At 37.8% G+C, this 13,603-nt stretch overlaps 3 protein-coding genes across 6 annotated transcripts in view; 1 reads left to right on the plus strand and 2 right to left on the minus strand.

The window, feature by feature from the left end:
- Window positions 1-3,155: 3,155 nt before the first annotated feature.
- The window catches only part of LOC143354976 (uncharacterized), a 47,748-nt gene continuing 37,300 nt past the window's right edge, over window positions 3,156-13,603 (minus strand). Inside the window, exons 8-9 of one of the 2 annotated variants that reach the window (XM_076789398.1) lie at window positions 3,891-4,018; window positions 3,156-3,815 (exon numbers count right to left, since the gene is read on the minus strand). In XM_076789398.1, the coding sequence (XP_076645513.1) occupies window positions 3,661-3,815; window positions 3,891-4,018 (283 nt within the window). In that variant the 3' untranslated portion in view covers window positions 3,156-3,660. Of the gene's footprint in view, window positions 3,816-3,885; window positions 4,019-13,603 lie in introns of both variants that reach the window. The other variant, XM_076789401.1, reaches the window with a different exon arrangement.
- On the plus strand, window positions 6,298-10,718 carry LOC143354956 (uncharacterized). 2 transcript variants are annotated; one of them, XM_076789348.1, is made up of 4 exons: window positions 6,298-6,460; window positions 8,086-8,165; window positions 8,223-8,463; window positions 9,929-10,718. In XM_076789348.1, exons 3-4 carry the CDS (start codon window positions 8,331-8,333, stop codon window positions 10,510-10,512), a joined length of 717 nt encoding a protein of 238 aa, XP_076645463.1. In that variant the 5' UTR covers window positions 6,298-6,460; window positions 8,086-8,165; window positions 8,223-8,330; the 3' UTR covers window positions 10,513-10,718. The 2 variants fall into 2 exon arrangements, with proteins under 2 accessions (XP_076645463.1, XP_076645462.1); XM_076789347.1 differs by having other exon boundaries at window positions 8,104-8,165.
- Window positions 8,465-11,958, minus strand: LOC143354957 (uncharacterized). 2 transcript variants are annotated; one of them, XR_013082428.1, is made up of 3 exons: window positions 10,712-11,958; window positions 9,660-9,882; window positions 8,465-9,592 (listed from the first exon to the last, which is right to left on the minus strand). XR_013082428.1 is itself a non-coding variant. In XM_076789349.1 (2 exons), exons 1-2 carry the CDS (start codon window positions 11,068-11,070, stop codon window positions 9,714-9,716), a joined length of 528 nt encoding a protein of 175 aa, XP_076645464.1. In that variant the 5' UTR covers window positions 11,071-11,958; the 3' UTR covers window positions 8,465-9,713. The 2 variants fall into 2 exon arrangements, 1 of the variants encoding a protein (XP_076645464.1); XM_076789349.1 differs by having other exon boundaries at window positions 8,465-9,882.

Genomic DNA, 13,603 nt, shown 5'->3' on the forward strand with positions numbered 1-13,603 from the left:
CGAAGTAATGACCGCCTCCGACGCCTCCGGAAGTCTATTTATTTGGTCCTTAAAAAGGACAGAGTGTCCCGCTTAAAAGGGATGGACGAAGGCCAGCGGGAAAACCCGCCAGCCACGAAAACGTGCAACGAAAAAGTCCATTGGTCGTGCGAGGCCAGCTATCAGTTACACTCCCATACAAAAAGATAGCACGCGTGTGCCATCTTTAATTTCTCGTGTTAAGATTACGCTAGCATGGAAACTCTAAAATATATGGAAAATGTACCTTCTACGTATATGTAAACATAACACAGGTTGACTTTACTTCAATGAGTTCTCTCAGTTGAAAAAGGAACACATAATCTGACGCAGACAAAATGATAGCACACTGGAACTATGTTTACATATTCTTCAGTGTTTCGTGAGCTTGCACGGAGTTACAGTGTTCAAGTTGTATCTAGAGCTTTGTCATATTGCTATTCTCATAATGAGTCGTGGCAAAAAACTTAGTGAAAGCGAAATTAGCACAATTTTAGCTCTGAGAAAACAAAAGTTGTCTATTACTAAAATTGCAAAAGAAGTTAGTTGCAGTCGAAAAGATATATATAATTTGTTGAAAGATACAAGTGCATACGGAAAGAAGAAAAGTAGAGGAAGGCCAGCAGCTTTATCTGAACGCGATACACGAGCAATTATACGTGCTGCTTCCAATTCTTGTGGTACTGCGAGGGAGATCGCTAAGAAAGCTGGAGTCGAAAGAAATATACAAACTATTCGTCGTGTACTTCAGACTAGTAACATTATAAACTGGTCTGGAATAATAGCGAAACCATCATTACATGCCAAACATAAGGAGGCACGTTTGTTATTTGCAAGAGAACATGCGCTTTGGAAGAAGACTTGGAGAAGAGTAATTTTTACGGATGAAAAGAGGTTTAATCTTGATGGACTAGACGGATGTAAATATTATTATCATGATATTCGTAAGAAACCAATAACAAAAATTCGACGTCAAATGCGTGGAGGTGGAGTAATGGTCTGGGCTGGTGTCGGATATAAAGGAAAAACGGGAATCTAGTTTATTCAAGGAACAATGAATAGAGTCCGATATCTCGAATTAATAAAAAATCAAATTTATACATATGGGGAACGCATTATGAAAACGCCATATATATTCCAACAAGACAATGCTGCAGTACATACTGCTAAAATTATTAAGGAATATTTTTTAAACGAAAATATTTCCACTCTTCAATGGCCGGCGTGCTCACCCGACCTGAATATCATTGAAAATTGCTGGGCAATGCTTTCGCAAGCAGTGTATGCTGAAAGCCGACAATTTTCAAACATAAATGAATTAAAAACTTGCATTGTAACTGAATGAGAAAAAGCTCAGGCAAAAATTAAAGAACTATATAATTCTTTACCTAAAAGGATGGTGGAAGTCGTAGAAAACAAAGGAGGTTCCACACATTATTAAAAAAATGTAGTTTGGCGTATATATTGCTATAACAAATATGTATACTTTTGTTTCATGAAACATACAGTTGTGTTGTACGAAATATATATCTTTATTTTTCAAGTGTGCTATCATTTTGACTGCGTCGAATTATGTGTTTCCCTTTCAACTAAAAGACGTAATTGAACTGAAGTCAATCTATGTTCTGTTTACATATTCGCGGAAGGTATGTTTTACATACTGCACAGAGTTTCCACGCTAGCATAATTTTAACACGAGAAATTAAAGATAGCACACGTGTGCTATCTTTTTGTCTGGGAGTGTATGTACAAGTACCTGAGGTAGCTGGGCTCGTCACAGACCAAGGACACTTGCTGGCGGGACGATATCGGCCCAGAAAAGTCTGGCTGCCAGATGAGTCGGGGGACTCATTATGAGCAGGCACGTACCGGGCCCAGGTAAAAATTCTGACAATTACTTTTATGACAAAGGGATGCCAAATTCCCCGGGACATGGTAGCGACGACGTCGCTACAAAATTATAAAATTTAACAGCTGCAGGTTCAAGATTATCAATTTGATTTTGTATTATTTCCTTTTCGTGTTTGACTAAGTGAGGAGTTCCTTTTTGAAAAAGAAATCGAAGGGGACGGCAATATCTAGTGGAACTAGGCCGAGGATTGTGCCATTAAATTTGAAAATTGAAGACATTTAATTTGAATCCGTGATTTGAGTGGTACCAACGTCGACTACGCATAGCGACGGTCCTGGCGAGTCGAGAAAAGGCTGCAATGGCCGTCTGGCGCGAACGCGTCGCGTACAAGCTATCAATGAACATTTTCTTAACCTGCTCATATATTGAGGGAACCAAATACTTTTCGTGAATGGTTTCTTTACCAGAAATGTCTGTAGAATGCATTCCTGTATAGTAAATTCCTCCTAGATAAAGGATTTTTCACATAAATACAAAAATAGACCGTATAAAGTACCCGCGTCAGCTCTTTTTCAAACTTTAACAAACATTTACAACTATTAGGAAGTACATAAAAATATAATTGGCTATATGGATATGTAGAGGAGAGTTCCCTCTATCTTTTGACTCAAACCTGAACTTTCTCTCATGTTTAGCTTTTGCGTAATACGTAATTTTTTATCAAAATCATGCATTTTTACAAAAACCAATATTTTTCGAAAAAGTTGCGTGATAGAGCAATTCTGCTATCGGATTTGGTTTTAGAATGACAAAGTCTATAAGAATCACCCAACAGGTATTGCAACACACGAAATAAGTTTTATTTTGTTGGACAGTGTAATCTGAACCACCAAATAGAAATAAATCTACAGTTTTGTCCTTACTTTCAACTGCTGAATTCATGTTATTATGAATATAAAAATCTTATTACAGCCAGATAATCACAACACACGTTCTCACGGGTGATTGAATTGTGTTTGTTCTCGTTTATTGGTGGTTTTGTGGGAGTATCGTTCTCAAGACAGTCGAAAAATATTCCGTAACGGTTCTAGGTGGAGATGTTTGAGCAAACCTTGTCCTTACCTGTGCCGATGATCACGGTTGTGTTGGAGTTAGATAAAGAGTGCGATCTCTGCCTGATGGTGTAGGGATCAGTATCCCTCCTTGACCTCCTCCTTTGCTGGATTCATGAGCCCGGAGCTGGCAGTGAATCCAGGGGCTTTCGGGTGTTTTAGCCTTTCAGGTTAAATTCTGCGTTCTCTGTGCCTTGATGAGGATGAGCAGGGGGACGATGTTATTTTGAAGATTCATGCGTATGATCTTGAACACTATCACAACTGATTTTCACAGACACTGGTATGAGGGAGCCGATGTGTACGATACGATTGTGCGTGATCGAATCGAATTGAGTATCGAATGAATCCGTGATATCCGCCGGTTTCGTCGCCGGGCGGTCCTTTTATCAAGAATTCGGCAGCGCGGATCACGAAGAGTGACAGCGGCGCGTATTCCAGTGCTGTGCGCTTATTGGTGCGGGCTTGGATCGCGCGGTAATTGGTGTGGACTAAGTCAATCCTGAGACGTAAATATTTCGTGTGTGTCGTGGCTCGCGATATTTATGTCCAGGCTTCCCTATTTCGTGAGCATGCTCGGCAGCGATAAGATCGGTGGCTGTGTCGTTGCATCGTTAACGTTTGTTACTTTTTGCTTCGTTTCTTTTATTTCTCCCTAATTACACAACAAGCGTAGGCTCATTTTAAAACATACCTGCTAAAATCAAGCATAATACAACATGTATAAACTTGCATCATATTGAAATCCAAGAACTTTGTCATCTCCGATAGTAAACTAGTGATCATGAAAGTGAGTAGAGCATCGTAAAACAGGATATCGAGACTTTGATAACCTTCAATAAACAATGACGTAATGTATTTAACAATATCCAACAGCACGACTGATTATGCGATACCCCTTACCGTACCGAACTTCTCCATCGATATCGTTAGAAAGTTGGCGGTTGTGATGGAGGCTGGTTCCATACAATTTTGCATAATGAGCAGCAACGTCTTCTGGTCTGAGATCGATGCATTGTACCATTCACCATAGTAACTGTGACATGTATCGTTATTGTGCCTTCATTATACGCTAATTGTGTAATGCTAATAGAAAATATGTGGTCTACATTCATGATTAATGAAAGCAGACACTACTACTTAGAAAGTACAACAATATTAGGTTCAATAAAAAGTACCAGTCTGCCAATTTTTTAATGAAAGTTTTAAGACACATTTCACTTTGTGTGACTGAAGTAAACAATACTTTATTAACCCATAACGGCTGAAGTGCGTTCGATACAACCAACTATTTTTTCCTCGGGGGATAAAATTTTCTCACTTCCTTTGAAACCAAATATTCAGGTCTTAGTTCGTACACAAAAGTAAATAACATTTTTATAATTTTGTTTGTGTTACATATATTGAAATAATTATGAATTTAAAAAATTTCCTTATTAAAAGTAAATATCATCGGAATTATATCATATTTGGTTTCATTTTAATCAGAAAAATACCACCAATATGTTGGTAAAAGTTTCATAAAAAAATAACGAAAAATAAAGAAGTTTTGTAATTGGATTAGTAGTGATCTTCTGGTCTCACACCGATATACCCAACCCGTGTTAAGGTCGCCCCAAACAAGACGGGCAAGATGCCGAAGTTGTTTGGGCGGCCAGATTCAAGAACACGGGCTAGAAATTTGCCGGTCAGGAATTGGTCTTCGTGCTCGAAATCTTTCCGGGGTCGCCCCGACGTCGTTGGGGCCATAACTTTGAACGTCCAGATGGCCTTTCGAGAGCACGTTGACACGTTCCCTGCTGTGCATGGCACAAAAAAAATGTTTTTAGGGGCTCCACAGCTCCTTAGGTAAACTATCGGTATCTCTCCTCTACAACATCATGGGGATAAGAATTGTGCCTGTCGCTTGGTGAAACAGCATCACACATCCTTATGTTATACGTGAATTACACAATTTTTTTAAGGAAATATCCAAATTAGGAAGGGGGTCATTCCATGTGAATTAAATCTTTTTTTGGGGACCATGTTTCGAATTTGGATGAAACTGAAAGATTGAGCCATCATTTTGTAATCTTCGAAATTGTTTAAAGGATACGGACCATCAAAGTTTGCTATTTGGGATGAGTTTTACGAAAACTGCCTACACAACACATTTTATACCACAGATAAAAGACATAAAAACAAAAAGATAAAAACAAAGATAAAAAACATTTTCTTTTTTTAATCATCATCGCAAGAGACTGTTCTTTTTAAATAATTCATCATTTTATATTCGAATGTGATTACTTAATGCAAAAATATTACTAATATCTTTGTTTTGCAAATTTTACCATCGGTTGAAGTGTTAAAAAATTTGAAAAAAAATATTAACAATTTTCATAACAAAATTTATTTTTAAAAACTAACAAATTAAAAACGAAATTAATGATAAATGAATGTTATTCGCTATCCGACTCATTCTCAGTACTTTCAATGTGATCCCTGTTCACGTTCTTCCAAACAATCTGGATCTATCTTTACATTCTTATTATTTTCGGATAGGTACGAAACGTATAGTAAAAGCAAATTAAGAATAAATAAAAATGATTGACATATTATTATTGCAAAATTGTTTATGCATAGAAATTATTATTATGATTATTAATAACAATTTCCATTCTCATATACATACGCATTTAGTGTCATACGCATTCTATGCAAAAGGAATGTATTTAATATCGTGATATACACGAATATTGAATTTTTCCAGTAAATTCTGCACCGTGACTGCGTCCGTATCCGCAGAGATTTCTAACGCTGCTCAATCTTGTCTGTGGGTTGCCCGTGGGCAACACGCTCCAGCATAGGCATCTCGGGGGTGTAGAGGGGAGTAAACAGTTCTGCGGTTTTCGGCACTTGGCCTTTGTTGCGAGGACCGTCGAGCGCCTCTCAAGTGGCCTGTCAGTTCGCTCGGTCCTTATGGACAGCGACTTCGGCCGTTCGAACAACTTCGGCATCTTGTCCGTCTTGTTTGGGCGGACCTTTATGTTTACACTCCTCGGCGTCCAAGGCCTCTCGAACTTCGCGACACCTCACGAGGTAGACCCTGCGATAGTGGAGATAATTCTGGGACTTTTATGTGTTAGGCTTTTAGGACATATATAAAGTAAACACTTTATATCCTAGAGCGCGTTAGAAAATTCCGAATGTGGGGTTATTTGCTCTGCTGCGCTATTCCACTAGTCACGCGCCAAGTAACTGCACTGTCACGAGGTTGGTAACGCCAACCGCGTGGCGTGATAATCGACATAGGCGAGAGACCGCCATGTCGAGGCCTCTTTTCCGTTCCGTCCGTCACAAGTATCGGACGTGTATAAACGCTCTTGTTTTCTGATCGTCTCAACGTATACGCGTGTTCCCTACAGTCTTGTACGCTCTGTAAAGTTTCATGCAGCTCGCCCCGAGCTGCCGGGAAATACATATCTTGTTAAGTTTAAAAGTGAGTTCTTATTTCATTAACTAACGGATTCCTACAGAGTAGGCTGCAATATTCAAAACGCATGCGAATAGCCGCGCTATTTGTAGTTTGTATTTCCCTCACGGGAGACGAAAATCTACACGAATTATTCGAGTGACACAACCTCGCGTAAGGCTGGCAGTCTTTAACAGTATCTCGTCGATGCTGCTGGTGAATAGCGGTCGATCAGTAGGTGCACTTATGATTACCTGAATCCCCGGACGCCGCGTCTTTTGCCAGCCTTTCCTGACTGCAATTTTTGATGCCCGCAAAATAAAAAACGAAATTTCAAGGAGGAAGCATCGAATTAATACTTTCTAATAATTCTATAAAAGAAACTATTATATACACTTTTTCATCAAGTCAAATTGTTAATTTTAAAAACCGATGAAAATGAGTTTTTAAGGGCTTATAGTAACAACATAAGAGTATCATCTAATGAAAATAATGTCCGTTGAAAAAAATGGTTTTTTCACAATTTATTTTGAAATTGTTTTGAACAAATGTCGGAGAAAATACCAGGGGAATATTTAAAAATTTGAAAAAACGAAGAAATAGCCCCTTTACGGACTTGTTTTTAAGAAAGTGGACACTTTGAAATTGGTGAAATTTAAATTATTTTTAGAGCGAGCACGTCGGTCGTCCGAGGCGGTATATCTCGGTGCAGCATGAATTATTTCAATTGAAATAATTTTAATTTCGTCGATTTTAAGGCGTCACCATTTTTTAAAACAAGTCTGTAAAGGGAAAACTTGGCGATATGTTCTCACTTTTTTCAAATTTTTAAATATTAACTCGCTAGAAAAACACCTCATTTGTTTAAAAGAATTGCCACATTAATGGCGGAAAAGCACTTTTTTCAACTGAAACAATTTGTATCAGATACCCTTACATCTTCATTATGAACTCTGAAAATATCATTTTCATTAGTTAGTTAGTACCGCAGTTAGAATTTAATAAAAAAAAGGGTTGACACTTCACTTTGACGTCTGCAGATAAACAATTTTTACGATATCGAGAAACCATTTGACATACGTTCATATATTACTAAAGACTGCAATATATTCGTATTTGAACAAAATCCGAAAACTTACTCCGAAAAGTGTCCGACTTTACTTTTGAGTTCATTTATGAAAAATGCAAGTGGCTTTATACGTAGAAATCTCGCGTTATTTTCTCTTAAATATTTTTGTTTTTCTTGAAATAAATGGTCAAATAAAAGAAAGAAAGAAAAGAAAAGAAATTTTCTTGAAATAAACGGTGTATCTATTTTTTGAACCCAATATTTACGCTTTCTTCAATTAATTACGATGTGGTAGCAAACAAGTTATTCGTTGGTGTGGAATAATGATAGGAATTTATTAAAAAAAAACATGGTGGCTTATAGAAATTTCGAACAGTCTATAATATCGGTACTTTACATTTCGATAGAAGTCCTTGCTTTCGATTAAAGAAGTTGCATTCCTCAGACAAAATATTGTACAACTCTTTTGTCATATCAGTCCATATTGTTCTTTATTATATCGTAGTATATCGTATATGGTCTTTATTATATCGTATTTTAAATAAATGTTGCATTTATTTTACACATCTTTCTTTCCCATGAGGAAGTTTAATTTCGACAGGTTTAATTCTGTGAAACAAATTTCACGATGGGCCGCTGAAGAATCGGAGCGCCCCGATTCAGGTAGGTCAGTTGCAGACCGCCCAGCGATCCACGTTACTTACTCCATTCAAATTTCAGACCGCGTTTCTTACCCGCACGCAAAGGCTTACGAGGTTGCTTTTGACGAAAATACGTCAAAAATATCACTGCTAGTTTCGACAGTGGGATAGTGAAGAGCAACTTGAAATGCAGGATGAGCGATTGATCGAGTGCGTGAAAGGCCGGGAGTTTTTATACGATACGAGTCATGCCAAGTACATGGACAGTAAATACAAATCAGCTGCATGGAGGGAGATAGCAGAAGAATTAAATCAACCAGGTTAGTATTCACTGTATTTTAATAATAATTTAGTTTACACATTCCTCATTATTACAATTCTATCTTAACGATTCATACTACGTTTCCATTCATCGCTAGCACATACACTCATTTTCATCTTATTTCCTAATTACCTATTCCCTCTGTATCTATAATATCTATAATATCCTATCACTCGGTAATTACATTAATTGTAGCGGAAAAAATTTGATTGTGAAAGTGTTGTAAATGAAAGTGCCAAACAAATTGATTTTGATTGTGAATAATGAAATAGCTGCAATAGAGAAATTTGTGAGAAAGAAGTTATTGTAATAAATGTTCAAAATTATTTCTTCAGTCAGCATTTGTGGTGTTACAGCAGTATTTTAAATTTTCAATATAGGCTTAAATAAAAAAATTACAAATTTTCTCTACGATACTGACCAATTGCAATGTAAAAAAAATGTGCTACAGTCAAATTTACTTACATGAGCTAGGAAACTAATCTTTCTAACATCTCGAAAAAATTGAAGTCATTTAGTCCAATCTTAAAAAAGTTATCATCTTTTTAAAAGCGCCCGAGTATTACTGTGAGTCATTGTAAATATTTCTTATGTCGCACAGTGTGCGAGCTCCTGGACGCGAAAATATAGTCTCTGAATTTGTCCCTAACATCAAAAGATTCTCTCGTTGAATTACCTCCAAATTGGTTCAAAGTATTCCACGTGGCACTCTGTGCATTTTCTTTCTGCGGCAAATCATGGGTCCGACCCTTTTGGCTTCGCCTGTATCCATCTATTATAGATTCTAAATTTTTGGGCCAATATCCCGAAAGCATGCTCCACTACCCGTCGAGTAATTGACAGGCGTGTATTGAAGTATGTCCTGTCCTCGTTTCCTTCCGCCTGCTTGCCGGAATACGGCCTCGGAAGATTCCTCTTCAGTGGGAAGGCCTCATTGCCCACTATGACGCAGGGCGCTCAAATCGATGTGCCCGGCAAATTAGTGTCTGGCAACATCCGATAGGACCCCATCGTTAATTGTTCGTCTAGTTGCGATTGGGCAAAAATCCCAACATCGCTATTTTTTCCGAATGTCCCAACATTTACAGCAATAAAATTTGAGTTAGCGTCAGCCGCGGCCATTAAAACTATAGAATGGGTCTTTTTATAGTTCACATGTAATGATCCCGAGTTTGATGGGGCCTGAATATTTACGTGTTTGCCATCGATGGCCCTTAAACAATTGGGGAACTGGCACTTTTCCCAAAACTACTGTTTAATTTTTTCCCACATTTCAATGCTGGGCGTGGGAATCGTCTCCGGCAGCAGTGTCCCCGTTATCACCTTGCATGTTTCTTTAACTATTTGGTAAACGGTTGCACGGCCCATTCTAAAACTATAACTAATAGTTTTCAACGAATCTCCCGTTACTAAGTATCTGAAAAAATGATAAAAGGTGAATTGGAAAATATTTCTGTTTATAGCCGCGCTGTGTAAAAGTAGGTGGCAAAACATCCGGGACCAGTATCGGAAGTTCCGCGCCAGGAACAGTGCGGGGCGGAGCGGGCAGGCGACGGATACCCTGAGCCGGAAATACAGGTACGAGGATTTGCTGCAATTCTTGACGCCGTACTTTCAGGAGCGGGAAATGCTGTCAAGCATTGAATATGCCAGCATGGGAGAATGTAGCAGTCAGACGACGAATGGACCGCCTCCGTCGTCGTTGTCATCGTTGTCACCCCATAATTTGGAAATTGATGTGGACCATTCAGACGGGGCAGAAGAAACACAGCCACCACGAAAAAAGAAAAAACTCAATTTGGAGGAACTGGGCATGGCTTTGGAAAAGAATATAACGGACTGCACGGAGCTGCTGAAGCATATGGTGCAAGAAAAGGCGGGCGTTGAAACGCCAAGGACGCCGATTCAACAATTCTTTGACGCTATGGCGGCAAGCGTTTCAGGACTCGGGAGGAAATATCAATCGATTGCAAAGCGAAAAATAATAGAAATCGTAACAGAGTTAGAAGAGATGGAGGATGATGATAATGACTGTATGCAAACTTAAATTAGATTAAGATAGATTAAGTTAGATTAAGCTAATGAATTAATAAATAATATTAACTCCTATACCACAAGTTTAAAATTTTTTATTGTAACAATTATGGTCTCTGTTTGTAACTATTATAAATAATGTAAATTTGATATTGTTAGCAACAATAATAAAAAAATGTTCATAAAAAATAATAAATTGTAGACCCACGTACCGCAGACAAACTGCCAATCGTTCCTCCAGTGCAATTGGTGCTTTCCTATGCATACATTTTTTGACCAGCTGACCCTCAATTTTCCACAGTAAGGTGGCAAAGCAGTATCTACTCATATGGAAATATCCATAGAACTTTTCCTCGTTATCCAGTAACATCTGCTTGATTAAAATGAATTCTCCTTCAGTGTCTCGACTTCGCCATAGTGGATGAACACTGTAACGACTTCTCCTTTTGCATTTTGCTTCCTGTTGTGCCTGCTGCAGCTGACGCAGTTGGTGCAGCGCGATTACTTGTCGGTTTAATATAATGTTAATGATTGCCAGTTCATCGTAACTGAATTCCATCCTCTTGTTCATAACACCAAGTAACTGCTATACTTGGTTAGCCAAAAATGATGCTAAAATCTTGCTTCACTGCCTATTAAATACACTACCGACAACCACCTTCTCCACAACAACATGGATGACAGTGAAATTTCCCTGGCAAGATGAGTCTTAAGCATTTCTACTTGGAAGTAAGGCACAATGCATTCTTATATGTATGTGATCGGTTCTTAAAAATAATCTAAGAAATGTTTCCACACATTTGTGTAGTAACTATACATGTAGGAGCGCCATAATAGCAAAAAGATTTAGAGATTTAGAGATTCTTAGATTTTTATACAGTCAGTCATATAGTACTCAGGTTGACCATAGCCTGACTCAGGACCATAATAAAAATTATACTATCCTCTCAGGACATGTTTTCCGCTTCCGCACTTTCTTAGAATTGGTTCAGACGTTTTGAGTTTTTTCGAAATGTTACAAAGATTAGTTTCCTAGCTAGTACAACAAATTTTTCGAGAAATATGCATTTAGTCGAAATTGCGAAGAGAATACTAAGAAGGTTACATTTTATAATTATTTTATCTTAGCCTTTAATGGAAATTTAAGAAATACTTTTTGTAGCTTTTCTGCAGCCTTGGCAGAGGTTTGAACTTCGAGGTAGGGCGGGAACCCGATGAACTCGAACTCGTCAGTTTTAATGTATGTGTATATATAATTTAGTTTTTCTCGAAGAATGTCTCGAATTCGCACAACACACATTGCAATGTAAGACACAGAATGTACAGTGACGCAACGAGATCGCTTGTCAGACATAACTGAATTTTAATAAAGAACGGTTGCTAAATAATATGTCAACGGTTTGGTACTGTTGTTTTCGTGTATCGCTCGGCGGTAGCCCTGGTATCCCGTAACTTTGGCGCACTTGTCGCTGCGACTGGCTGGAACACACAGAGGTACGATACCAGAGAGGATATGAGAATGCTCACACCCGGAGTTTTTGTGCCTCCGGTATAGTGTTGCCGCCACACTAACTTTTAGCCTGGATCACATCTGATCACATCTCACACCACAGACAAGGTATCGGAGTAAACCAGGCTTGACATTTAACTGGCCCTTTCTTGAAGGGCTAGCCTTTCTTGAAGGCTATGCCCCTTTGACACGGCCGCGCGTCTCGCTTCCCGTGACGGTCCAAATTCTCCAGTCACCTCAGGCCACTGATATATATATAATATATATATACTAGTATATATATCAGTGCCTCAGGCCCATACCATATGAATTACGCGTGGCCTTAGATCATATAAACCTATAGACACGGCACAGATATTTTTTCTTGAAAAAAAGATAACTGAATTCGAAAGATGTATAAGCACAGACGAGGTATAAGATAGATCTAACATCCAATGCATTTTCGTGTCCCGCGTTTGTGGGGTCACGTAACCCCATTACCATTTTCGTGACACATCCTGTATTACCAACTGGAACTAAACCCTGCTGACGGCGTTGTTAGTGGTAGCACCACAGACGAGGTATAGGAGTAGACCAATCACCCAATGTATTTTTCTGTCTCACGCTCTAGAGCCCCCATACCATTCCGTGTCACATCCTACCGTATCATCCAGAACTAATATTGTCGAACCGATATTCTACAATGGCGCTGTTGCTGATATAATTTTAAATCTCATGTCGAGGATTCATATGATGAATGAAACAAAAGAATGTTGTTTCCTCTTAATTCCATTACGGCTGACACGCGAGTGCATCGAAGGAGACGTAATGTAATAATAATAATAACGTAACGTTTCCGGCTGAGAATATTTTGGTCCCGGATCGAATCCCGCATGGAATGATTTTTTTTTCGTTAAACACTTTTTTCTTGTTCTTTCTACTACGTCAGTCTTCTTCCCTGTGCAATTACAACTACAACAGTGTAATAACATAATTATAAGAAATTAAATTAGTTCAATATTAGCCAAAAGTAAGAACGTAGTTTAAATTTAATTTAATAAAATACGACGTTGATATCACTAATTTCATTTGACTATTTAATAGCTACCTATTCAATCTACTTCTGATATTGCTTTTCATTTGCAGCGTATATATTCTAATAAATTTAATTATTTGGGATTGATAAAAGATTGAACAACAATATTTATAATAACTAGTTTTGAACATTTTTTAAGGGTAATTAAATTTAAAAAGCAAAAAGAATTATTTAAAAATACAAAATATATTTCAGTACATACCATTAAACCCGATTCTTTTTAATTTTTTCAGTTTAAATTTCACTTTGATATCTTTTTTAGTTCAAAAGTTATAGTAAAATGTGCGCCTCGCCGAACCGGGAATCGAATGCGCTACTTCCAGACATAGTTGGGCACTATTTAGATAACAAATTATTTAAATAACGATTCCAATAAAAGATACTTTAACTTTATTCGTTATTCGAAGGTTCGAATAAAAAAAGTATCTTTGCCGAATAAATAATTTTATTCGACGAGAATTTATCCGACGAATAAAGATAATTTTTTTTATTCGAAGCGGATTTATTCGAACTTCGAAT

Source organism: Halictus rubicundus, chromosome 6, assembly GCF_050948215.1.
Source record: "Halictus rubicundus isolate RS-2024b chromosome 6, iyHalRubi1_principal, whole genome shotgun sequence".
Lineage (NCBI taxonomy): Eukaryota > Metazoa > Arthropoda > Insecta > Hymenoptera > Halictidae > Halictus > Halictus rubicundus.

Coding starts and splice junctions, on each gene's coding strand:
- LOC143354956 (XM_076789348.1), top strand. CDS start 8,331: ATGCAGGATGAGCGATTGATCGAGTGCGTGAAAGGCCGGGAGTTTTTA. Junction 8,464..9,928: donor AGAAGAATTAAATCAACCAG/GTTAGTATTCAC, acceptor TTCTGTTTATAG/CCGCGCTGTGTAAAAGTAGG.
- LOC143354957 (XM_076789349.1), bottom strand. CDS start 11,070: ATGAACAAGAGGATGGAATTCAGTTACGATGAACTGGCAATCATTAAC. Junction 9,883..10,711: donor CGATTGGCAGTTTGTCTGCG/GTACGTGGGTCT, acceptor TCATTTTTTCAG/ATACTTAGTAACGGGAGATT.